Source organism: Lemur catta, chromosome 1 (assembly GCF_020740605.2).
Source record: "Lemur catta isolate mLemCat1 chromosome 1, mLemCat1.pri, whole genome shotgun sequence".
Lineage (NCBI taxonomy): Eukaryota > Metazoa > Chordata > Mammalia > Primates > Lemuridae > Lemur > Lemur catta.
Window position 1 is genome coordinate 142,460,883 of NC_059128.1, and position 26,950 is coordinate 142,487,832.

General features: G+C 39.8%; 1 protein-coding gene across 2 annotated transcripts in view; it reads right to left on the bottom strand.

Annotated features, from left to right (window-relative positions):
- TAF3 (TATA-box binding protein associated factor 3) overlaps positions 1-26,950 on the bottom strand; it is a 129,144-nt gene that overhangs the window by 11,504 nt on the left and 90,690 nt on the right. For both annotated transcript variants that reach the window (XM_045536037.1, XM_045536042.1), the window contains exons 3-4: positions 21,747-23,575; positions 11,367-11,449 (exon numbers count right to left, since the gene is read on the bottom strand). In XM_045536037.1, coding sequence (XP_045391993.1) covers positions 11,367-11,449; positions 21,747-23,575 — 1,912 coding nt within the window. The remainder of the gene's footprint in view (positions 1-11,366; positions 11,450-21,746; positions 23,576-26,950) is intronic.

Sequence of the window (26,950 nt, forward strand, 5' to 3'; positions counted from 1 at the left end):
GACGCGGAAGCTGCCTTAGGAAGAGGCCCGGGGGAGCCTCCTGCTAACAGCCACACGTGTGAGCCCGAAGTGGATTCTCCAGCCTCGCTGAGGCCTCTGGGTGCTACAGTCCTAGTCAGAGCTCGATGAGAGACCTGAGCCAGAACCACCTGAATCCCTGACCCACAAGAAACTGGGTGGTAATAGATATTTATTGCTTTAAGTTGCTAAGTTTTAGGGTCATTTGTTATGTGGAAATAGAAAACTAACACACCAAGTATTCAATTTATCCAACTTAGATATATAAATAAATATTCAGAATTTGGGAGAAATTAGATTATTAGTACTTAAGAGGCCAAACTGTAACACAGTCATTTCTATATTTCAGATTTGATCAAAAGGAACAAATACCCAAAGACAATTATGAAAATTGGTTTTATGTTGATTCTTCAAATTAATCATTATTCCTTATTCTTCTTGATCTTCATAGCTCAAATTTTAGCATTCATGTAATCAAAACGCAACTATAAATGGGTTTAATTCCTCAAGCTCATGGCTTGCCTCTTGAATATTTACATCATCTCATAAAATGGTTATTTTATTTTGTCATAGCCCAAGTACATACATATCAAGTAGCAAACATTTTATCTTTTAATGCAGGCATGACCTGTTTGAAAAAGGAAACAAATTGCATGAAGTAATTAGAGGAAAATATAGCCATTAGACTTTTCATTTCCAAGAGAGATGCTCAAATGATTATACTTCTATTGTCATATGTCCGAAATCTGTAACATACCCCACAAGGGCATTAATACTTCAGATAAGCAATAAGTGATGCACATTTCCCCATATTTGCAAAAAGATACACTCAAAGGATAACAACAATAAAAAAGAAGCCCAAATGGTAACCGACAGGGTAAGGAGTGTAACAGGAAAAAAGGGCTGAAAGCCAGACTTCTTTGGATATATCCTGTTATATAGATTCAGTTTTGGGGTAAGGCAAATGGTCTCCATATTCAGACAATTAAATTTTAGGAACATTGCTTATGAATCAAAAATAAATGGAAGTGAATGAACCTCAATGTATATCATGCTGATGACATCCCCATGCAGAAAAAAAAAAAAAAACTTAAATCTCTAACTTTATGCAATAGTCTTAGTAGTAGCAGTAATAGTAGTACTATTACTTTCATATATTTTCTATATGCTGGTAGAATAATCAAATAAGTAATCATGATAATGCTCATAAGACTCAAGATTTGCAATGTAAAAGATGCAGAGATAAATTTAAAGAGGTAACAGTAATGTTAAATCTGAATCGAAAATATCAGTATAAGGTCATAATTTTTTCTTTTCTTTTCACACCTACCTACTTCCTAGTTCCGTCCCTTGTAAAGGCATAGATGTAATGACATCCTAGTAGCAATGGGCAACTCTAGTGCCAGATTGTGATTCCTAAAAACCACTCCTTACTAGCCATTCCTCGGAGGAGTGGCTAATTCCAGATCAGTGGAAATACGCAAGAATATACAGGAGATATACAAGATAAACCCAGAACATTTTTGTACCAGAAAATAAGAAAGCTATCAAATACAAATGGGGTTGTATTGAAATCCAGTAGGCAACATGACAGAGTTCTCACTGGTCAATATGAACATGAAAACAAATAAAAGACATGAGAGAAAAAAGGAGAGGAGGACAAGGAAGGGGGGAGTGGGGAGAGAGAGAGAGACAGAGACGGAGAGAGTGGGAGAAAGAGACAGAGGCTTTTCCAAAACCCAGTGATCACCATGGGAGGTAACTGATATCAACATGTTATCAACTCCATCAATTCCTTGGCAAGTAAAAGAAGCATTTATCACACCTCTCCTATATGAACTATATTTCAGGGTAATATATATAATAATATATATGTATTCATTAATGAAGAAAAGTTCACCTTTATTGAATGATTTCAGCAAATAAATATGAAAGGAATGACTGAGTTTTTAAAAATCCATCATTCCCCAGTGAAATGACTGAGTGTGACAGTCAGATGGTAAGTGCCATTGATGTGATGTAGTAAGAAGTATATAGCAGCAAAATATCCTTGGAAAAAAGCTCAACTTGAATCTAATCAAGTCTTTAGAGCTAAATGCCCTTACAGGGACAGAACAACAATTTAAATGACACTACAAGGAAGTAAACAGACAAATCCAGAGGAGGGGTGTGGGCGAGCAGAGCAGAATTACCTACCAGTTCTAGATGAAAAGTGGTTAAGAAGTATCAGTCTGGTTTAGATTCTGATTCAAACAAAAAAATTGCTATAGACATTTTTGAGACAAATGAAGAAATCTGAATATAGACTATGTATTAGGTAGCAACAAAGAAAATGTTCATTCATTTTATGAATGACAATAGCATTGTGATTACATAAGAAAATAGCCATATTTTTAGAGCTACATACTGAAGAATACAGAGGTGAAATGACATTCGGTTTGGATATGTTTGGAAATGCCTTAAGAGACAAAAAGAAGAAAAGGATTAAGCAAGTATGGCAAAATTTTGATAACTGTTAAATCTATCAAGGTGACAGGTATATGAAAGTGTACTATTCTCTCTTTTATGTCTGAAAATATTAATAAAAACTTTTTTAAAATGTTAGTAATATGCATTCCATCCAGATGATTTAGGATAAAACATGATAAATCTAGGGCACATATGAACTACTATGTCAATAGAATACTATGGAAATTTCTTAGGGAAACATACATTCGTTATTTGGCTTGATACACCTTTGCTTTTATTTTTCTTCTTCACATTTCTCCATTTCCAAATTTTACTAATCCTTTAGGGAGGGCTCTGCTCAAATTCCACTTTGCCCAAAACTTTCTAACCCTTCCTAGCTGGGAGTAATCACTGCGAACTTCTATATAATTTTAGATGTATTTCTTCTAGCCTTTAACACTTCCTACCTTCTATTGTGATATTTATGCTTACGTTCCTGAGAAGAGAATCAATATTTAATTCAAATTTGCTTTTTTCAAGTCTGTTTCCCTTGACATAGTTATATTAGGTACATAATCAAAATTAATATTTGTTAAATGCAGATCATTTAAAAAAAAAATCCAAACCCTAAGAGTCTGGGGCACTTTGAGGGTTCTTTTCAAAAATCAAATTCTCTGGAGTAAGAAGTTCTAAAAGATTTTGTGATTTCAGAAAGACTTTTCCTTCTCTCTAGCAAACAAGAGGATGCTTTTGGTAAGAAACAGCAAAGCCAAACGAAACTGAATATTCAACATGGATAAACTTTACTTTCAGTAGCCCTGAGCCTAGAGTCTACAGTGGAGGAGGAGTAATTTAGTAACTTAGTAAAAGATGATTTTACATGAAAATATGTTAAAGTTTGCAAGTTAACCACAAAAGATATACCTTTACATTTTTTAGGATCAAATAACATCCCAAGTTATTTGAAAACATTAAAAGCAATAAGATGATATTCAGTGAACTTGAAAAATGAACAAGATTGTGATTAAGATTTGTATCTTACTGGAATGTTATAAAAGTCAGTTATTACTGAAGTCATGCTTGGGAAATCCAACATTACCACTCTAAAATATATTAAAATTTGAAAATAGCTGCTGGGTCTTCACCAAAAATCACCATGCTTTACATGAATTCTTATCTTCCTTTGTAAACAGCATAGAAAAATATATACAAGATATATAATATAGAGAGAACATATATATAAAGATCAAGCAGGTGCTATATCAATATATGTACAATACATATATATTAATATATATTAATCTGTGCAGGCTACAATAAGAAGTGACTCCATATATGTGTATGCATGTGTGTATACATCTCTACGTCATACTCCTTACCCTTGCAGGGTCATTCTCCTTATAGATTGTCTGTTTAGTATTATATCTTTGATAGCAAAAATGATCTTCCAAAATGAGAACAAAGAGGATTTTAACAATTTGTTTGAAGAAGATGTGTTTTTCTATACTTCAAAGAAATACAATAAATTAGTTCCAATAAACATTCATATTTAATGAGCAATCATTGTATTTGCTTTAGGATTTAAAGAACTTTTATGAACAAAAAGATTCATTAAAAAAAGGTGTCCAAGGGAGTTTGAAGTAAAACACACACACACACACACACACACACACACACACGTTATACATATATACACACACATAAGCAAGTTTCTAAAATTTTTTCTGAGGCAAGAAAAGACTTCTGAAATGATTCCACTGACTTTAGATTCACAGTAAGGTTAAGATCGTTCTAAAAGAAAGAGATAAAGAAAAAAAGAAGAGAGAAGAAAAGGTCACTGCAGCTTCCAAACACGTAAAAGCCTGAGTCAAGAACTCAGTTGTGAGTTTTACAGAGCTGCTTTAGGTCTTGGTCCTCATCTCCTCTAAGAGTTTCCTAGCACACGAATCCTCTAACGTCAAGGACGGCAGAATAGGGCAAAAGAAGTTTCAAACCTCAGCTGGAGGGACATGTGAGGAAAGCACGGAAGTCAGTCTCACCTCCCCTTTCATAAGGACAGCTGTGGAACGTGAGCTCAGGACTCTGTAAAGCTGCGGTCCCCAACCCCTGTTAGGAACCAGGGACCACAGCAAGAGGTGAGCAGCAGGCAAGCGAGCAAAGCTTCACCTGTATTTACAACTGCTCCCCATCACCCGCATCACCACCCAAGCTCCGCCTCCCATCAGATCAGCTGCAGCACTAGATTCTCATCGGAAGGCAAACCCCACCGTAAACTGCACATGCGAGGGATCTAGGTTGCGGCTCCTTATGAGAATCTAATGCCTGACGGTCTGAAATGGAGCCGAGGCAGTGATGCTAGTGCTGGGGAGCGGCTGCAAATGCACAGTAGCATTAGCAGAGAGGTTTGACACACAGAGAATATAATAAATCAATTGCTTGGAGACTCATATCAAAACCCTATCAGTGAGTGGCACGTGACAATATAATATAGAAATAAAGTGTGCAACAAATGTAATGTGCTTGAATCATCCTGAAACCATGCCCCCTGCCACCCCCAGGCTGCGGAAAATTATCTTCCACGAAACAGGTCTCTGGTGCCAAAAAGGTTGGGTATGGCTACTCTAAAGCACCGTGTGAAGCTCCTCCTCCTCCTCCTCCCTCCTGTTCCTGCCTGTATCAGTAACGCGGGCCCTGCAGGGGATTGATAGGTAATCTCTGAATTGTTTTAATTTAGATTTTATTATGGGGAGCGCAGATAAGCAGAACAGCCACACGCCAGACAATCTGAGAAGGTATTTCTTATTCAAGAGCTATTTTTCTCCTTTTAGTTTCTTTCTTTAAAATGACATAATGATACTTTAAAGCACATGTACTGATTTACAGACATATGCATGCATACAGAAAAACACTTCATGCTAGGAAGGCCAGAAGAAAGCAGTGGAGGTAATTTAAAATTTACTCTGTCCGTGTACTTTGAAAGTAGCCTTGATGTAAGGCAAATACAAATTTCCTTGTATTATTTATAATCCAAATAAAGAAAACAATGAAAACAATAAAACAGTAGCCAGATATTCTGCCTTACTCACTTGGCTTTGAATGGTTTAATGAAAAAATTGGAACGTGGCCATTTACCGCTTACAATTGTGATTTACTCATTCTGTTCATCTCAATTTAGAACAAATGAGCCTAACAGCATTAACGACTCTCAACGTTCCTCAGCGTTTTAGCAGAACTCACACGTCCATATATACATCTATCACTATTTCTCAACTGGGTCATAACATACATTAGAGATACGTTCAAAAACAGGTGAATGCCTGACATGAGCCAGAAGTGCTCTAACAGTTAATCTAAAATAAAACTAACATAATTTTTCCCTTAAAGATATATACAGTTAATTTTAACTGGGTCTTTTAGAAAACATATAATTTTAAAGGGAATTTTAATTATAATAAACTTCAGGAAAATGTTATACTTAAGATGCAGCACACATTTATAAAAATAAAACCAAGTAAGTATATTACATCACAGACAAGGTTCATACACATATTCCAGGAACGTTATTTTTCAAACGTTGGATCACGGACCAGTACCAGTCACTATCTCATTTTTATCTGATTAACATTACCTGCCTCTGGAGTCAAGTGTACCAAATGCTGAGATATTAAAGAAATGCTGGAGTCTAGAGTGGTGGCTCATGCCTATAATCCCAGCACTTTGGGAGGCCAAGGCAGGTGGATCTCTTGAGGCCACGAGTTTGAGACCAGGCTGGGCAACATAGCGAGACCCTGTCTCTATAAAAAAATTTTTTTTTTTTTCTCCTCTGGATCTTGCATATAAAAAATTTTTTAAAAAAATAGCTGGGCATGGTGGTGTGCGCCTATAGTCCTAGCTACTTGGGAGGCTGGAGTGGGAGGATGAGTTGAGCCCAGGAATTGGAGGCTGTAGTGAGCTATGACCATGCCACTGTACTGGGTGACAGAGCAACACCTCATCTATAAAACTTTAAAAAAATAATAATAATACAAGAAATTGCAAATATTCTATCACAGAAGTCCTGCAGTGACATGAATACCCACTTTATCAGCTACAAAGGCAGGAGTGGGAATTGACAAGAAATGTTATGCCATGCATGTAAATCCTTCTGTAGCATCTGAATATACTATAGGTCTGTAAAATGAAGGAAATAATAGAATGCAAAGAATTTTAAATTTCTATGTTGTTTGTAATAAGAGTGCCTAAGTGTTTTCACCAGTAGTTACATATTCTTTATTTAAATGCCAGAAGTGTGAGTAGTTTGATCTTCAGGGGAAATTATAATCAGATAGTATCCAACAGGTTACCACGATGCAGCTAAATTATCTCTGCCTGTCACAGGTTAAAGAACATTTAAATTCTGGAAGTTCACATCAGCTTTTTCTTGATAACAAATCTTAAGTACCTTCCTATATTCACACAATTAGCGATCCTGGACCTTGATAACACTGCAGAGAGAAACTTTCCAACTATCATTCAAATCATATCTAAAAAGGTGGTCATAAATATTTTAAAACCTAAGTGAACTAATAAGACCTAGGCCCATTAAGGATAAGATCTTTTACAACAAATTAAATAAAACAATTTATTGAAGTCTGGACTCAAGATAAGCTAGATTTACTAGCTGACCTTTTATTCATTTAAAGAACAAAATTAGCTCTAATTGCATTAGAATGGAACCCAGTAAATTTCCCCAAGTCTTCTAATGTGGCCTCCACGTAAAAACTGCTGTGACTGTTTACAAGGAAGATGGAAATGCTCTGATAATAATCTTTCCACTTGTTTTACTGTGTAGTAAAAGTATTTCCTAAAACCTAAAGCCAGTTTTTCTGACAGTATACTATTTTTCCTCTTACACATGTTGCATGTTTGGTGTTAATGAACAAACTACAGTGTGCCAGGGGGAAAAATTAAATTTAGAGACCTCATCGTAAGTCTAGGCCAGTAGAAATGAGAGAGTAACGTAAGGAGGTCCCAAACTCCCTGTCTGGAAAAAGCAGAAAAGGGCTGAAGATCTGAATAAGAATGTTTTAGCTATCTGCTTCCTCTCGGGGGTGGCTCGGAATTGTGACTGAGATACATGGGCTTGGGGCTATTGAATCTGTAAGTACGGGAAGGCAGCAGGAATGATATATACAACCCATAACCTCTGTCACAGTTGGTCAGCTGCTGGGAAATTTCTTTCTTTTTTTAAATTTCAGATTATTATGGGGTTACAAATGTTTGGGTTACATAGATTGTCTTTGTACTGCTTGAGTCAAAGTCGTCAGGGTGCCCATCACCCAGACAGTGTACACTGTACCCATTAGGTGTGATTTCACCCATCGCCTTTTCCCCCTCCCACCTGCACGATTTCCGCTGACTTTCACTTCCATCTGTGCACATGAGTGCTGATCAGTTAGTTCCAATTTAATAGTGAGTGCATGTGGTGTTTGTTTTTCCCTTCTTCAGATATTTCACTTAGGAGGATGGCCTCCAGTTCCATCCAGATTGTTGCAAAAGGTATTAATTCATTGTTTATGGCTGAGTAGTACTCCATGGTATACATATAACCACGTTTTATTAATCCACTCATGACTTGATGAGCACTTGGGTTGATCACATCTTTGTGATTGTGAATTGTGCTGCAATAGCATACAGATGTCTTTTTGATAAAATTACTTTTTTTCCTTTGGGTAAATACCCAGTAGTGGGATTGCAGGATCAAATGGTAGGTGTCCTTCAGTTCTTTGAGGAATCTCCACACTATTTTACACTAGAGATTGCACTAGTTTGCAGACTGTATTTTTAGGGCTATGATTTTGGTTTCATCTTCAATACAGACTACAGGGAACTTCGGCTACCATTACTGGCAGACCTGTTAAAGGAACGTGAGGTCCTTGGAAAGCCACCTTGAATTTTAACACTGTGGGGAGAAGGTGCTGGACTCACCATGGACCCCTTTAGAATACAGTTTTCAGGAATGTCAAATCGAGGGAAAAACAGTTACCTCTGTCTTGCTTCAAGGAACAATAATACAGAACAAAGGAAATGATCCAACCTCAAAGTACTTTTCTGGATCAAGGGCAGAAGACATAACTGCTTTACTTAAGGCTTAGAAACTAAATATTGTCTTAAAGGTCTTCCAGAGAGAGGGTATAATTTGAACCCTGTAAAGCCTTTTCTTTTTGCTCCTAATTTCTAAAGACTGCTCTCGGACTGTTCTTCAGCAGTAAACATCCCCCACCTCCGGACTATGCAGACTCCTCTGTTCTAGCCCGAGTCAGCTCACTAATTTCACTTCAAAAGAGGATCACTGCACCCCCCCCACGTGCACAGATGGAGCCACCAAAGGCACATTTACACGAATCCATGGCCTCTTTTCCATGATCACTGCCGTGGAGTAAGCCATGTATCCTCATGCTACAACCATCAAAAAGTTCTGAAATTTGAATGCTATGTAATTTTCATGTGCCACAAAATATTCTTCTTTTCATTGTTTTTCAGTCATTTAAAAATGTGAAAACCATTCTCAGCTTGCAGGTCATAGAAAATAGGCAGTGGGCTGGATCGGGCCTATGGGCCATAGTTTGCTGACCCCTGGATTAGACCAAAACATAAAAAGTACTTTACTGAATATTTTATTTTATACAAACTTCTATGACTATGTGACTTGGGCCTCTTTCTTTCTCTCATTTTAATTTAAAGTATAATATATTTCACTTAATTTATCTCTTTTTTCATTGTAAGGATTTTCTTGCATCTGCCCTTGGTCACATAATCCTTCATATATATGGCTGTTATTTGCCTAAATATCTGAACGTTTACATGATATATAATATTAAACTTTCAAGGCCAATTTGTCTAGAATGTCTGGGTATTATAATTTCCCTGACACTGGACATTTTGTTCCAGAATAACAGGATATGTTTCTCACATCTTCCAATGTTTAATGTGTATGAGTGATTTACTGAGAAGAGAAAACAGAAAAAATAGTCAATAAAATGACTGAAAGATGCTTATGGGCAGATGAGATGAATATAACTTCCAATGCCTTTTTTAAAAAATTTCAGAATATTACGGGGGGGGCAAATGTTTAGGTTACAAATATCGCCTTTGCCCCACCTGAGTCAGAGGTTCAAGCATGTCTATCCCCCAGACGGTGCGCACCGTACCCATTAGGTGTGAATACACCCATCCCCTCCTCCCTGCTCACCTGTCCGACACCTGATGAATGTTACTACCGTACGTGCACATTAGTGTTCATCAACAGCTACTGATGCCTTTTCACAAACCCATTTCTCAAATGGGAATCGACAAGCCAAACTTCTGTGGGGGAGTAAAGCTAGGTCATGGTAAGCTGAGAAAACAGGAATAAGTGTGAACTGGGAGGAGTAAAGTATCGCTGAATGATGAACATCCTCCCTTTAGAGAAATGAGCCCACACAGGGAATTTCCAAGGAGATGGAAGAAGAGTTACTTTAGTTGGGTCTCCTCTGAGCTCTGCTGGGTGAGGGACCAGGACATTATTCAAACTTTTGTATGTAAGACAGAGGGCACCAGGCACTCCAGATAGCTGGCTTAAAAAAGCTGAATCCGTGGCATTTTTGTTGCATTTTTCTAAGCTTGTCAGCAGTATGAACACCTACTGTCTAGGTATCTACTGCACAACCACAAAGAGTAGCGTGGAAATTTTCTAGACAGTTTAGGTGAGAAAAATACAAACCATCTGGATGTTCTCCTTGAAATCTTCAGAGCAGTGTTCGCTCCCCTGGAAAACCACCTTTGCTTCTCTGCTACCCTGCACTGGCTGGACCCGTTCTCTGTACTACTTTGGGAGTTGATGGAAGCACCAGCATAAAATACACACAAACTCTAAGATGAAATGGACCGCTCAGAACACAAACTAAATGTTCTGTTCTCTATAGCAGCTACAAAATAAATTCGCAGGTCCTACTCTCACTTTTACAGCTAAAGACTGAATGGAAATGGAATTCCTCGTAAGCCTGTTTTCTACACAATATTTGACTAGTTTCAATGTAAACTCCATTTTTAGGCTTACCGGGAAAAAACAAGGATGTAAACTAATATTTCTAGCTGGTGAGTTTTATTTAAATCGCACATAATATGCTGTTAGAACAAGGAGAATGATTTTTAACATGATTTACAAAAAAAAAAAAATCAGTGTTTCATTACCTTATTAGGATCATGTAAGAGCACTGCAGGCCTTAATCCTTCCCCAAAAAATGAATAAAAGAGAAACATCCACCTAATTTACTTTAAAGAAATGTGGGTTGATATGATTCCATGAACATTAAGACAAATAAAGAGCAAACATGGGGTTTATATTTCTAGTTCTCTCTTAAAAGAAAAAAATGGACAACTAAGACATTACTTGTTACTATGACATACGGCTTCACCAAGCCTTTGGCAGTAGCTTTGTTTTATAGGTACAGAGTAAAACCATTTGCCATCTGAGCAAAAAGAAAATCTTTGTTCTTTGTCATGGAGATTGGTAATAGGCACTCAAGGAGGTTGAACACCACATCCACCTGAGTGCGAAAGGACAGTTAGTCTGTTTAACACATAGTTTATTTTTCAGATAACCAGGACCTTAAACACTATACAGAAACAATGTTATGTGCTAGTCTTTAAAAAAGAGAAAAAGAACAGGAAAAAAAAAAAGAATCCTCTGTGTTCAATAAAGCAAAAGGCATTTACTCTGTGGAAGAAACCAATAAAAACTTGAAAACTAAGCATTCTCAGAAGAAAGCTTTACCCTACATGTTCGTACCTGGAAAAGGTCTGGAGGGTTCTAAGTGCATTAGGAAGGACAGAGAAGGTTAAGTTGCGTTTGTGTTACAGATCAGAGCGTCGGTACTTACATCTTGTCCTGGCCAGCACCGACTCGGAGGGTTAACCTGGGGATAACTGGACTCGGGGCTGGGACGACCGGTTCCACTTTTACCTGCGGAAGTGAGCACGGCAGAGTTCAGCATGTTTTCTTCAACAAAAGCACCTCCTACCTCTTCGCCTACTCCCCCACTGCCACAACCTTTGTCAAGTTTAAGCCTCAAACATGGTTAAAATGCTGGACACAAAGACAATCTGGGCTATTCTGTGTTTTTGCTTCTCAACAACTGAAGATGACCTGGCATCACTGGAAATTCTATGAACTTTAATCATATTATGTAAATATGGTAGTAGCTTCTGTTTTATTAGTTTGGGTTAATTTCTTGAATTTAATTATTTCATTAGAATGTTTTGTTTTTTTTTTTTAACACAGACTGGTATCTAGATCATTTGGTGGGGCATTTAAGTAATTGCTAGATTAACATAAATAGAAAAAACTGCAATGCTATCTCCCCTATAAAAGCATTTATTTATGGTACTTGACAAACATTAAACTCCCCTTACGTTTGCATTATCAAATGAGAAAACTGAAACACCAGTCTAATTACAGCATTAAACTATTCCATTTTTTGGCTAGAAGTAAAACAATCTGAAATGCTGTAAAAGAAAAAAAAAGTATATTCTCTTTTTAGAAAGGATTCTCAGTGAACGCAATGACTGTTCGATAAGTTGAAGACCTCACAAATATTTGAGATGTTAGTCGGAAAGGGAATATACAAATTAAGTATGATGTTAAAGGGTGTCTTCACAATTTCTGGTTTGGAGATCTTACGTTACAGTAAGTACTCTGAATGAAAAACTAAACAAAAGCCCTGCAGTTCCAAATTATTATCTATATCAGAGTTTTTCAATGGGGGTTTGAGTGATGTTTTTGGTGGGATGGTTCTTTCATGTATGGGACTGTCCCAAATACTGCCAGATGTTCAACGTCCCTGGCCTCGGGGTACCATATGCCAGTAGGTCACTGCTAGTCACTGACAACTAGTTACAAACCACTGATTTATGTGTTCCAAGCTTAAGAATTAAATCATAGCAGAACAGTGTAGTGGTTCTAAAGGGGAATGAATGTATGAAATAATGCTCAATACATTACATTATAAAATCAATATATTACAGAGGGATCAACTGCATTTTCTCATATGTATTTACCTGTCTCTTCCTAGAGTTTTTTTTTTATTTTAAATCTACCATCACTCAAGATCTACAGCTCTGACCATTTTCTTCAACAGTGCCTGGCACGCAGGAGGTGCCCAACAGAGATTTGTGGAATTAAGAACTTATCCTGCAAGGGCCCTCAGCTCTCCGGCCTCCCAGTGATCCACTATATGTCAAGGACCCATCTAAGACCATCCTTCAGAGCCCCGACACCAAGGAAAATGTCTAAAAACTTTAACCAGCTCACACCGATGAGGGCAGAGACCTTGCTGTTTTGTTTACTGCTATTTCCCAGTGCCCACCATTGGGTGTGACAAATAATAATTGCTTAAGATACACTTGGAGCATGAATGTGAAGCAATGATTTCAGTCCTTACCTCTTTCAAGAACCTCCCCAGGAGCTCTTCTCCCCTTTTTTGCCCACCCAATACCCCAGAAAACGATGCTGAGGCCGGAGAGCGCCTCCAACTCCCTGCAGACTTACAAGCATCTTTCCATCCACAACTACACTAGAGTCCAGCTCTTCCGGTCTTCCAAAGAACCCTCCTCCGTCACCAGCTTATTTATTTGCAATACTGTCAACCTCTCCAATATTGTCAATCATCTCACGTTTCAATGTGCCCAACTCTCATCTTTAAAAAAATTTTACCTTCCCTTCAACCTCTAGCTGATAACCTCTCACATTTGTCAGTCTTCACGCCACTGTCTGTTTTCTCACTTTTTATTCATTCCTCAAGCCACGCCAACTCCCTAGTGTCCCGGCTTGGTTTCCCATGATAGATCTTAACCATGTTGCTCCCTCCTCCTTTACAAAGTCCTCTGCTTGCACTTGACCTCTTGTCGCTCTACACTTTCTTTAGTGATCTCATCCCTATCCATGGTTTCAACTGTAAGTTTAAAACTGGGATTGAATGCAGTCTTTTTGATTCAGAGAATGAAAATTATATAAAGTTTCTTCTCTATCCCTCAATTCTAAAAAAATTTAGGGTTACATATTCGTAAGTGATGAACTATTAGGAATAATATTTCTTATTTCTTCAACTGATAATACTATTATTTAAGCATTCAAATAACCTTTTCTTAAGCTCTATTTAAAAATAAAGAAAAAAAAAAAGGAATAGGCCAAACACACAATGCAAAGCAAAATAATAGTAAAGCAGAACAACTTTTTAAGGCAAGGCAAACACCTTATTTTTATTTTTTTTGAGACAGAGTCTCGCTTTGTTGTCCGGGCTAGAGTGCTGTGGCGTCAGCCTAGCTCACAGCAACCTCAAACTCCTGGGCTTAAGCGATCCTACTGCCTCAGCCTCCCCAGTAGCTGGGACTACAGGCATGCACCACCATGCCCGGCTAATTTTTTCTATATATATTTTTAGTTGGCCAGATAATTTCTTTCTGTTTTTAGTAGAGACGGGGTCTTGCTCTTACTCAGGTTGGTCTCGAACTCCTGACCTTGAGCAATCCTCCTGCCTCGGCCTCCCAGACTGCTAGGATTACAGGCATGAGCCACCGCGCCTGGCCTTGTTTGGCCCGTTTCTATTGCCACAATACATGACAATTATAACTCACACTTGCACAGCACTTAATGTGTCCCCATATACATGATCCAACATTATCCTCACAGCTCTGTAAGGTGGGTATGGATGGTATTATTATTGCCATGTAATGAGGGTTCAGAAAGAGCAGGTGCCTTGTCCAGAGGTACAAAGTTGGTAAATAAATGCCCAAATCCAGGTCTCCTGACACCAACTTCCTTCTGTCCTACTACACTGTTCCTTTGCTCTCTGACACGTATCTCATGTCCTTTTTTTGGTAACGCACGTGCCCCATGGAGCTGTTCACTTTTTATGCCAATGTCTCTTATGATAAATGATATATACTTGTGAGATGGCTAGTTTTAGTTGTAAAATATCTCTCCCTCTCTGCAAGGCTGACTAGTTTATATGGAAACAGAGCTTGACTTTGGCATCACCTTCATCCAGCGGAACTACTGGGTTCTCAAGGCTGTCTGTCTTCAATGGCTTGGCAGGGCAAGGGGATGGAGACAGGGTCTATTATGACCTACTGTTAAAAAAAAAAAAGGAAGTGATACAATATGTAAAAAATACGCAAACAAAAATGGAGAGACATTTTGTAAGTCAGATTAAAAATGGTATCAATGTGCCCTGAAGGCAACAGATATCCAGTAAAGCGGTTGAATTAATGAATGATTCGGTACCTGCTACCTCAGCTTAAGGCTTTACCTGTCCTTACAGTGGCCATGTCATCAAACAGAGATGCCGATGACAGGGGACGGGGGAGCTGCTAATTACACCACCTAATGGTGTGAACTGGTATTGCCCCAGGCAACCCGGGACATGGGGCAACCCTACCTAAAAACCATTTAAATACCTTAATTTCATTCCTAAAGAAGTTAAATCAGATTTAACTTGAGAAACTTTGATGAAGTGTAGAAAAAGATTAACAACAATGCTAATAAAATATCAAAAGCGTAATTTCTAAGTACACATTTCTTTCCAGATTTTCATTTCCATTAACTTTATCTGAACGGCTACCCAAATAAAAACATGGAGACAATTCCTACAATCACAAAATGATTTCTCATGGGTACTTCCCAGAAAACAACAAATTACATGACAATGTTTCAATTACTTGGACACTACAGCTAATGCCATCATTAAATGGCACGAAGCCAAAATCTGGGACCAACGTTAGCTTTTAAGGGTTAAAATAAAAGAACAGCACTTTGGAGTAATGCTGAGAATTGGGGCACGCAGAAGAGCATTTACAGTGGATTACTAAGCTTCCCAATTCACCAAAGAGGTAAAGTCCAGCAATGTAAGACTCCTTTGTAGCTAACTAAAAATACATTGTCAGTGGATTTGTCCAGTTTTATGTATAAGCAATACTTCTTTCACCTGAACTAATACTAGTAGTCATATAAGCCCCTTATTGCCATGTGCTGCATTTTTTTTGTTAATCTTCAAGGATTTAGCTTCTTTGCCACATACCTCAGGGCACCAACTGATAAAGCTCTAACTCTCCATTTTTCCAGGACACCAGCAGTGCGGCCTTGCAAAAAATGAAAATCGCTCAAGAGATTTAAAGGGGAAATTTATTTTTAAAATCCTGACTTGAAGCAAAGAGGTGGATTTTTAAAAAAGCTTATCTATAAAGAATCAGTTCAAATTTAAATTCTATCTTGGAACTCTTTCATGCATTTCAGCTTTAAAGTTTATCTTTTGACAGGGACTTTCTGCAAAGGTAATGGGCAGCTTTGTCAATATAATCTGAGTTATTTTTATTTTTTTTTTAATGTTAAATGCCTTTCATTAAAAAATAAATATGTGTACTAGCTAAGGTAGCAGCAAGTTCAGCAAGCACTAGTTCAGATTCCCATCTATGCTGATATAGCAGGAAAAAACCCATAAATAGTACTGATGAAAGCTGAATTTAATAACTGAACATTTGGGATGCTGAACTATGGCTGGAAACCATCTTGTTGTATTTTTTAACAATTAAGGTCATTAACATTATTTCCATTTAGAAACATTCTCTGACTAAACTCTGATAAACTATTTAAAATATTAAAAAGGCAGAAGTTGTGTGGTTGTGGTTAAGTGTAACAAGTGCTATCCCACTCGGACAACTGAACCAGAACTCAGCTTTCAGTAGGCGCTGAGTTCATTCACGTGAAGGCTGGGAGGCCGCCCTGGGCAAACCTCTACAAGCTCAAACACACTCATTGAAACATTACTACTGGTTTCCTTTTGGAAGAGACAGTTGTGAGGAACAGGAAGGGACTCTTTTCCCCCTTTTATTGGGTTATTTACTAAAAACTCTTCATTTCACTAGCGAATGATGACAGCTGATGAGGAAAGACTTGAAATGAGACTATATCACTTTAAACAGAAGGGAAAAGAGATGAGAACCTTTTGTTAAAGGCACAAACCAGTAAGGCTATTTATTATTCTTTAAAGAACAAATAAAAAATCATTTGGCGGCAGATCCTACAAGACTTGGGGATAAAGACACATTAAAAGTTTTAATTGTTCTGGTTGTTAAAGTCATTAAAGAAGTGAGGACATCCCCTTCCTCTTCTTTAAAACATGGCGGTTGAAGAGGAGCTCTTTAAGGTCTCTTCAACAACCAGAATTGTATGAAACCCTGCTGTCACCCTACTCTCCAGTGTTAAGCCATTCTCATGCCTCTCATCCACACCCCCCACCTGGGTGCACCAACGCAGACTGGGTGACGCGCCTGCCAAGGCCATTCCGGGTGGTAAAGAACAAGGCTTTGGGCAGGCAGACCTGGGCAGCTCCCCTCACTGCCTGCAGCAAGTTATGAAACCTCTCCATGCACAGTTTTCTCAACTATAAAATAGGAGCAACGATACCAAACCTTCAGCACTGCTGGGAGAATTAAACAATCGAGTTCTGGTGAGACTTGGCACTTGCACACGCTCAAGAGGTGGTAGCTACTAATACCATCTGCCATCCAGGTCAGTTCATTCACTAGCCAATGTCAGCTCAAGTAACACAATTTATCAATCAATAGGATAAAAATGTTGAGAACACTTTGTAGAATTTATGGGTTTTCCATTATAAACAACTGTCAATTATGCATGGGGTGATTATCAACATTATTATTTGTAAGAAAATTCTGAATTGTTATAGTCATCTACCCATTTCAATTAAATGACACATTTAATTTAATCATTTAATATTTTCTATGAGAAGGCAGAAGAAAAGGCGTTTTAAGCCAAAATATTCTTAGAGAAGATCTGAAACTACTGTTTCTAAGCAGAGGTAATCTATACTTTAAAATGATGCTGTCTCTTCCTGGTGTTGAATGGGAGGAAGGAGACAGAGGCAGGAAGCAGAGAGTCCGAGAGGTCAAGGGAGGGTGATGAAAAAGGAGGGTGCGGGAGACCTAGAATGTCCACCCAGGTCACGGGACAGCCAAAGCCCACGCTCTGTGGGCCCACATGGGGCCTATTTATGCACAGGTGGTGATGTCATTGTTTATTGGGTGAAACTCTACTGCTCCTCTCCAGATTATATTTGAATGAGAGCATATTAAAATATAAAAACATATTCCCAAGTTGGACAGATGGATTTTGGTTTACCTTCTATTTAAGATTATAGGTACAACTGTCCGATTCCAGTAACAAAAACAACAAGATGTATGTATTTCTTCACAGATCTTCTCTCCAAAAAACATTTAAAATATCAAGGGGAATTTTAATTAAAATAATCCTGTACACTCATCTAAACCCCAAAGATCAATAGTCTGAAATAAATTAAGCCATGCAACAGATACGCTGTCATGCACAGAAACAAATATTTGAACAAAAATTTTAAACCGCCCTAAAATGTACTAACTCTTAGGTTTATCACGGCTAAAACTATTATGGCTATGTTTGCAACTGGTCAACATAATCGCCTTAACATGTCTTTTAGAAAAAAATAGTGTGGCTCTATTCTAAATAAGTGACAGACCACAGTCCTAATGCTGAGGTGTATGACTGCCACAAAGGGGAACTAACAGTTCGTGAATAAGTCGCCATTCTTTGGGTTATCACCACTAGTGGAAAAATGATCTGGCCTCCTGATGGTGCGTCACTCACCCAGATGCCTTGCATACATTATTTTACTCACCCCATTTTTTCAAAAATTGTATTTATTTTTTTAGAGACAGGGCCTCACTCTATCGCCCATGGCATGATCATAGCTTATACAGCCTTGATCTCCTGAGCTCAAGCAATCTTCCTGGCTCAGCCTCCCAAGTAGCTAGGACTACAGATTTGTGCCACCACACCCAGCTAGTTATTTTATTTTTTATAGAGATGGTATGTCACTGGGTTGCCCGGGCTGGTCTCCAACTCCCGTGCTCAAGCGATCCCCTGCCCTGGCCTCCCGAAGTGTCTGGATTACAAGCCTGAGCCACCGCGCCCAGCCCTATCCCATCTTTAGCTCAGTATAGGAAAGTGCAGTGGTAAGGACCATAAATTATAGCATCTGACAGCCGGGGCTGAAATTCTGGCTCCCGCTCAATCACTTACTAGGTGTGTGATCTTGAGCAAGTCTATTTATCTCTCTACGCCTCAGATTCTCATCTTAAAGTGACAATAATTACAGTATCTACCTTAGAGGGCTGTGGTAAGGAATTAAACATATACAGAGTGCTTAGCATGGTGTTTAGCAATGGTGATTACTCAACATTAACTATCACTGCTTTGCTGTTTTCAGTGTTATTATTATTATTGCTACTTTAAAGGTGAAATGCTTAAGGATTAAAGAAGCTAAAACACTTGTCCTAGACCTTATTCCAGGTCTGCTGGATTCCAAAGCCAAAGTCCCTTCCACCTGCAATGCAAATTCCTGTTTAATTAACGATATCTTTATTGGTTGTTGGTATTGATAAAAGTGGATACAGCTGGTAAAACTTTATAAGTAGGCAAAACAAATGTGGGATTTCTTTCTTTCTTTTTTTTTTTTTTTTTGAGACAGAGTCTCGCTCTGTTGCCCGGGCTAGAGTGAGTGCCGTGGCATCAGCCTAGCTCACAGCAACCTCAAACTCTTGGGCTCAAGTGATCCTCTTGCCTCAGCCTCCCAAGTAGCTGGGACTACAGGCATGAGCCACCATGCCCGGCTAATTTTTTCTATATATATTTTTAGCCGTCCATATAATTTTTTCTATTTTTAGTAGAGACGGGGTCTCAATCTTGCTCAGGCTGGTCTCGAACTCCTGAGCTCAAGCAATCCTCCTGCCTCGGCCTCCCAGAGTGCTAGGATTACAGGCATGAGCCACTGTGCCCGGCTGTGATTTCTTTTGAGAAACAATCCCGCTCCTGCTTGCTGGTCTGGGTCAATGGCTGTCAGAGTTGCTCAGAATGACACGAAGGGAGGACAAAATTGTGGCCTTCATTTTCTTGATAGCAGATATTTTCTTGTGGCAGCTTACATGTGCCTCATTTTTGTTTCTCCTTGTTGCCTTATTTCTCTGGATACCCAAGAAAATTCTTGCACCATTTGTAACCCCATTTCAGGTATATATTTGCTTACTCATATGGTTTGATACTGGGGAGATTAAGTGGGGTTGAAAAAAGACAACTCTTATTGCTTATGTGATATCCTAATTTCTACTCCTTAGCAATGGCATTACCATGGGCCTGTTTTTTTCCTGTTCGTATAAAGGGCTAAAATTTAAAACAATGCCAAGGATGCCAAAATAATTTTTAAAAACTGTTAACAGCAGCTGACTCACCATATTGATGTAGGTTGGCTAGTAGTGAACTCTAATGAAGCAGTGAACTCTAGGTTTCGTTACATTTTACAGGTTGATCCAAAATGACCCACCGCCATCACCATCTCCATGTGTGAGCATTTACATACGTGTCGGTTACAGTCCCAAGCACGTCTTGCTGGTATGGTATCTCATGTAATCCTCATAGAAGCAACTTGCCCAATTTCATGCAAGTCAGGATTTGAACTCAGGTCTAATTCTATAGGCAATATTATTTATTATTTCTGAAGGTCCTATAAGATAACTGACTTTTATAATTCTTTATCTTCTGTCACTTCTCTGATCCGTAACACATCAGAACTGATACAAGGACTTGTCTTCTTCTGCTGGGTGAAATCTGTGTTACTAGTGACTGAGCCTTTGCCTCCCACCAAGCTAGTCTGAGGAACTTTCTTTCCGAAAGCCAGGCCGATGCTGAGGAAAGGCACGACTGCTGTCACAAACCTAACCTGGTGGGCTTCGCTCAGGTTCATGACGGCTGCTGAAACAACTCCGCGGACTTTCCGAAGGAAGATGATGATGAAAGCAACAGTGCCCTGTTGGATTCACTGAGGACTCAGCTGCCAGGTTACTAGGCACATGACGGACAGATGACTAATTGCTGTCAGGCAGCATCTCTAACAATACACATCTCAACATGCAAAGTCTCTGCATGGTAAGTGACCCGGTTCTTGCTGGTTGTGTGATCTTGAGCTTGGACAAGTCACTCTCTCAGGCTCATTTTCTCATCCATAAATGTTGATAATAATACCCAGTAGACCGCCGTCACAGTTGTGTTAGGGGAAGAAAATAAGGTGTGTGGATGTGCTTTAAAATCTGACAAGTGCTGTATAAAAATAATATAATAAGATAATGATAAAATGACTTTTAAGTGGAAATAAGAGTTGGATTTCTGTGTCTTGTTAACTTGTCAATGTTCAGTTATTCATAACCAGAATTTTCATTCTACTTCCTCCTATTTTAGAAGACCCAAGGAGGACAAAGAAAGAATAAAGTTGGGCCGAAAAACGTGAGAGTTGACATCACTGCTGTCAGCTAAATCAATTTTCCAGGCAAGTTTGAAGTAAAAAATATTGCACAATTATTGCTAATACTATCTGCTGTAGGTCAAATACATCATATTTTATTATGTGGGAAAAAGTACTGAGTATTATTTTGTAGCCAAGCTCAAACAAAGAGGGTAGCTTCTATAGAGCAGGGAAAGGATCTCTAAGGTGCTCTAGGGACAGAACCACCAACAGATATTTTTTTAGAAAGTTTAAGAGAAATTTCAAATCAACCAGTCAATGTCCATGACCCAGAGAACCACGGACTGAAAAGCAAAGCCACAAACGCAGAGGTCATACCCCCTGCCCAGGACTAAGGTCCCGGTTCTTACAGAACTGCGGGGTCTCCAGCAGCTCTCAGGCTGTACTCCATGAAGTCCGACCGACCTATATGGGAAAACATTCCTGCTACGTGGAATCACTTTCTGCCCACCAACCAGGCTGCCAGATGAGCCTAGGTACTCACAAACGTGTCTTAATCTTATTAAAGCAGAAAATGGAAGGAATAAGAGATGGTAATTAGCAAACAATATTATTCACAGTTTAAGATCACAGATTTTTAAAAACTACCAGAGATTAGTATGGTTAATAGAGAGTTTATAGTCTGTGATTAGATTCCTCTTAGGCTATGAATTTTTAACATCTTCTAGTGTACAGAGGGCCTGATTATAAGTTTATGGGTTTCAGAGTTAAAATTAAATTCTGTAACCTCATTACAAGCATATTTTCAGTTAAGTGATGGGCGGTTTATATCCCCAATACAGATATAATTGCTGGTTTTGTTTACCTGCATTTTTCACTAGGACTTTGCTCAGAAAGTGCCGAAAATGAGAAACTGCTTACTTTTTCATGCTTGTGTTTCTCCTTTTCTTTTTCTCTCTTCTCTCTTTCTCTTTTCTCTTTCTCCCGCTCCTTCTCTTTCTTTTCCTTTTCCTTCTCTTTTTCTTTCTTTTTCTTCTTTTCCTTTTTGTCTTTCTTCCTTTCTTTCTCCTTAGGTTTCTCCTTCTCCTCAAATAGTTTTTCTGGAAGCATGGGCGCCAGAGAGGGCAGCATGGCAGGAACCCTGGCGGCGGCGGCCGGGCTGAACAGGGGCAGGGCCATTTCTTTTGGGGGCAACACCAGAGGGGCTGGTGGCACTTTCGTCTTATCCTCTCTCCCTTTATCTTTAGCTTTTTCTTTGTCTCTTTTCTCTTTATCTTTCTTGCCCCTTTCTCTATCTTTTTTCTTATCTTTATGCTTCTCCTTCTCCCTCCTCACAATTCCGTCTTTCAATCTCACTTTCGGGTCAACGTCTTCAAATTCTTTGATTTTAAACTTGTAGGGGTCTGAATCCTCATCTTTAAGAAACTCCTTCCAAGGGTACTTTGCTTCCTTGCCGGCTTCCTTGTCTCTCTCTCTCTCTTTCACTTTGTCCTTTTCTTTGCTTTTCTCCTTGTTTCTGTCTTTCTCCCTCTCCCTGTCTCTCTGCTTTTCTTTCTTTCTCATTTTGGTCTTCAGCTCCTTTTTCAACTTCTTCTTTACCTCCACGGACGAAGGCAGCTTGGCCTTGTCTTCGTACACCTTGTGCGGGGGCTCGGGCGTGGGCGGGGACCCAGGGGGCGGGGAGCCGTAGGGGAAGCCGGGGGGCGCGCGAGCCGGCGCTCCCAGCTTGGCTCTGCGGACCACCTCGTCGATCGAGGCGTCCATCGTCCACGAGTTGTCCGAGCTGGAGGTCCCGCCCGAAAGGGGCAGGGGGGTGGACCCCGGCTTCGTGAAACTGTTCGCCGACGTGGAGGCTTTTGGAGCAGGGCACTCCGAACCCGAAATTCTCCTGGGGCTGGTGAAAATGTCTCCTTCGGACTCCGACCCAGAAGAGAACTCGAAGGGGTCCGGCTCTCGCTCAGCACAGGCTCGCGCGATCACGGCATCGATGGAGGCGTCGATGGTCTTATCGGCCACGGCGGCCCTTCTCGGAGCACCCTCCACGCTCGGCTTCCCCGCCTCGGCCGGCGCGTGCGGGGCTTTCGCGGGAGCGGCCTCTCTGCTGGGCTTTTCGCTCACGGCAGCAGCAGGAGTCCTATTTGGTGTTTCCGGCCTGACAGGTGCTGGGGGGACGTGGGGCATAACCTTGGGGCTCTTGGGGCTCTTGGGGCTCTTGGAACGTCCTGGCGACTTCTTCTCTTTGGATACAGTTTTTGGTGACCGAATAGGACTTCCGACCATGGCTGGTGACAGGGTGGTTTTGGGTGATTTAATCTTCTGTCCGGGAGAACTGGTTTTAGTCTTTGTTTTGGGGGCAAATGACTTGGTCTCTAACGGCTTTGCACTTGGCATCTGTGGTTTGGCTGCGGGAGCCAGCGGGGGCGGCTCCGGGGGGGCGGGGCCGAGGCCGGCGCTGTCCTGTGCGTGCGCGGGGGCCGGCGGCGGGGGCACCTTCTGCGCGTTGATGGAGCTGAGCGGCTCGCGCGCTTCCAGCGGCACCGCGTCCGGGGCGTCCCCTTTCGTGCTCGTCAGCCGCGGCCGCTTCGTGACGGGCATTTCCTCAGCTTCAGGACTGTCCAGTGGTCTCTTGCCCAGGAAATTCTCATCGTTAATGATTTCCTCCTCCTCCAGTTCATCGTCTTCTTCCAGGGGCACTTGCATGGCTTCTGCTGAGGTGCCCCCGTCAGTGGGCACCTGCTCCTCTTCTTCCTCTGGTAAGGGAAGAGAAAAGAAGTGTTATTGCCCGTAACAAAACCTAACGAAGAAAAACGATACTTCCAACATGATTTCTAGGAAAGAAGGGAAATTATTTACAGGATTTAGAGAGTAAAGCAGTAAGTTTTCGTGGGTCTTCGAAACCGGTGCGCCATCGTTCCCTTAGCCACCGGCGACAGCAGGTGTGCAGACTGCTTATTGTCCTTTCCAGTGGTCTGGCCCTAACCTCGGGGTCTGGAGTTCGCTATGCATTTCCTGTTTGTCTTCTCCTGTTTCTTTACTTGGTTCTTTTCCTACGTGAGTAGACAGTGTCTTTCTCTTTCCGCCTCCCTCTCGTGTACATACACATACACACCCCCTCTGAAAATTAAGAGAGGGGTTATCATATGACTACTACCCTCACAAATGACAGAAAGGCAAACTTTTTTAAGGTGTTTGCAACAAATTTTAATTCTCTGGACATATTTCATATACTGCTATGTCTTCTCCTTTGCTTGTTTGCTGTGAGCAACTTGCAGAGGTGGTGCGGTACACCGGAATGCATTTGGCATAGGCATTCAAAACACAGTGGTGTTTCAGCTGGAGTTCTGGCACTACAGAGCAACAGGCCATAGGGAATCTCTTAACCTCTTTAAGCCTGTTTCCTGACCTTTCAAAAGGAGTTAATGTTACTTGCCTGCCTCCTTGGCTGAGTTGTTGTAAGATCAGATTATTTCTTTCCACACATATTCACCTATAATGCACAGTGATAAAGGCTGAAAGAGCTACTGGAATAAATCAGAAATAAATCATAACCTAAAAGAGCTCACAGTTTAGTGGAGGAATGATGGATCTGTCTAGCGCACAGAAAGTGATCAGTGCCACAGACAGACAAAGTGCTGCAGCAGGCCAGAGGAGAGACCGCTCACCGCAAGGTCAGCACGCAGGGGAGGCTGGAGTGATTACGTGGTGTTTGGGAATCTTGGAGACTGGGAGTGGTCAAGTCCAGGAGGAGGGGTCAGATGACACAGAGATGGAGGTGGAATACAAGAAGTGCTTAAGAAGCAGAAAATAACTTAATTTGTCTGGAAAGTAGGGTGCAGGATGGGGAGCAGTAGAAAGTACATTTAGTAAAATTGCATCCAGATTCCAGAATTCCAGAAAAAGGACCATGATTTTTATTCTACAGGTAGTTTGGGTCTAGTGAAGACTTTTGGACAACAGAGGAAGATGACTGGGGTATGTGCCGGGAAAGCCACCCTGGCAGGGACGTACATGATGGATAGGGAATGGGAGGTGTTAGACTCCAAGGGAGAGGGGGCAACTGAGGGGTTTCTGGAACGATGAAGGCAAGAGGTGACATGGACTGGACTAGGATAGTGGTACCAAAGGAGCAAGAGAGCTAAGTGGTACTCTGGAGTTGGGTGGGTAGAAGCTGATAAGTGATCGGGTGTAGGAGTTGAGGAAGGACTCGAACAGTTTCAAGGCTGTGAGCCCTGGTGAATGATTAGTGTAGTGATCACCAGAAACAGGAAATAAAGAAACAGAGGGCGATGACTATTAGCTCGATCCTGAGACACAGATTTGGATGAACATTTAGTCAGTGATGCCAACTGGGCAGCAGTAGTTTAAAACTGGAGGAAAGGACTCTTCTGTACCTGTGTGATAAACAAATACTGGAGGAAAAAAAGTAACAATTCAAGGAAAACTGATTATTATTTGTGAGATTTTAAACAAGTTCTTCAACTCCTTAGTGCCCTACTAACCCTAACCCTTGATCTAGAAGATGGGGACATTAGCATCATTTACCTTGAGAGCATTGTGAAAATTGCTAATTAGAGGTAAGTATTCAAACTTCTGAATAATAATACTGGTCAATAACAGAGATACACGTTGTAAAGTTAACCTTATAACCCTTTTGAGAAGATTATAAAAAGCAAAAAACAACTCTCCTCCCCATAATCTCTGTAAAACCACACAGCAACAGCACAAGTGCAGAGTTAGCATCTACAGGTCAAATGGATGTCACCTCAGCCGTCGGCCCTGATAACTCCATCCTCCAGTGGAAGCAGCTGAGAGCTGTTGGGTAGACTTCTCAAGAATAATGGACACTGAAGTAAGGGGAGATAGTTCTGGATAAGTATTAATGCTCATGTTGCTAAAGGAGTAGTAAGGAATTATGCACAAAACCAGAGTTGTCTTTTCCGATTACGCTAAAATTTGGCTAAAGTTAACAGTGATATGACATTTGATTTATTTTCCCCTTGTGTGAGAATTTATTCAGAATTATGTGTTATGATTAATAGCACTGTCACTCATCAAAGAATACCATAAATTATGATATAGCCTCTATGCTTCTAGGAGAAAAAATAAGACACTAACAACAACAAAGGCATGAAGAATCACACTTAAACCAGTGTGGAAATACCTATTTTCAAAAAAAGGTTAACTTACTGGTAAAGGTTCACGTCCACTATTAAAACAACTCTATTTTTCTTTCATATTTTTCAAATAGAGTCACTAAAATGTGAATGTTATTATTCAACCAAAGTAAAAACTGCCGTGGTAAAAAGGAACTTTTCACTCTGCCAAATGTTTTATATGTATAGGACGCTTTCTCACCAGTCAAAAAAGGAAATGACATCAAATAGTATGAAGGAGAGTGCAAATGCATCACCGCAGTTAGAAATACAATTTAAAGCAGACATTTAATCGGTAGCAGGGCATCTTATCATAATGGACAGAAAAACAGGGAGACAAAGATGCTCTATAAGGTAACTTCTCATTTAAACAATCAATGGTTCCAAGTCAACATTTGATTATAAAATTATTTTTTAACTTGTTAATTTGAAATAATTTGAAAGTTACAGAAAAGTTGTAAGAATACTACAAAGAACTCATGAATACCCTTCACCTAAATTAACATTCATCTTCCATAATTATATAATAATTTTATAATTATTATACATAATTACATAATTATGTTATAATTTGGGGGGAACTATTTGAAAATAAGTAGAAGATATCATGCTCCTTTACCCTAAATGCATCAAAGTGTGACTGCAGAACAACTGTCGAATTCTTTTTTAATCACATAAAACAAACAACATGTATCCATATTAATGTCCATCTTTTAAAAACTTCACAAATGTTGATGGGGGCAGGACACTACAAACTCCATTCTAATTTTCCTTCTTTATTAATACAAATAAATAATCCATACTTCCTACATTTTCCTGAGGAATAGTAAAAAAAAACATGTTTTTTAACCAAACTTCTCAAACAAAAACAAAACAAAGCAATAAAGTCTGAACATACCAAAAGGATTTGGGGAGGTTAATTCTAAGCTACTATAAATATTGACTTAGAACAAAATATCTTTTTAACTAGAA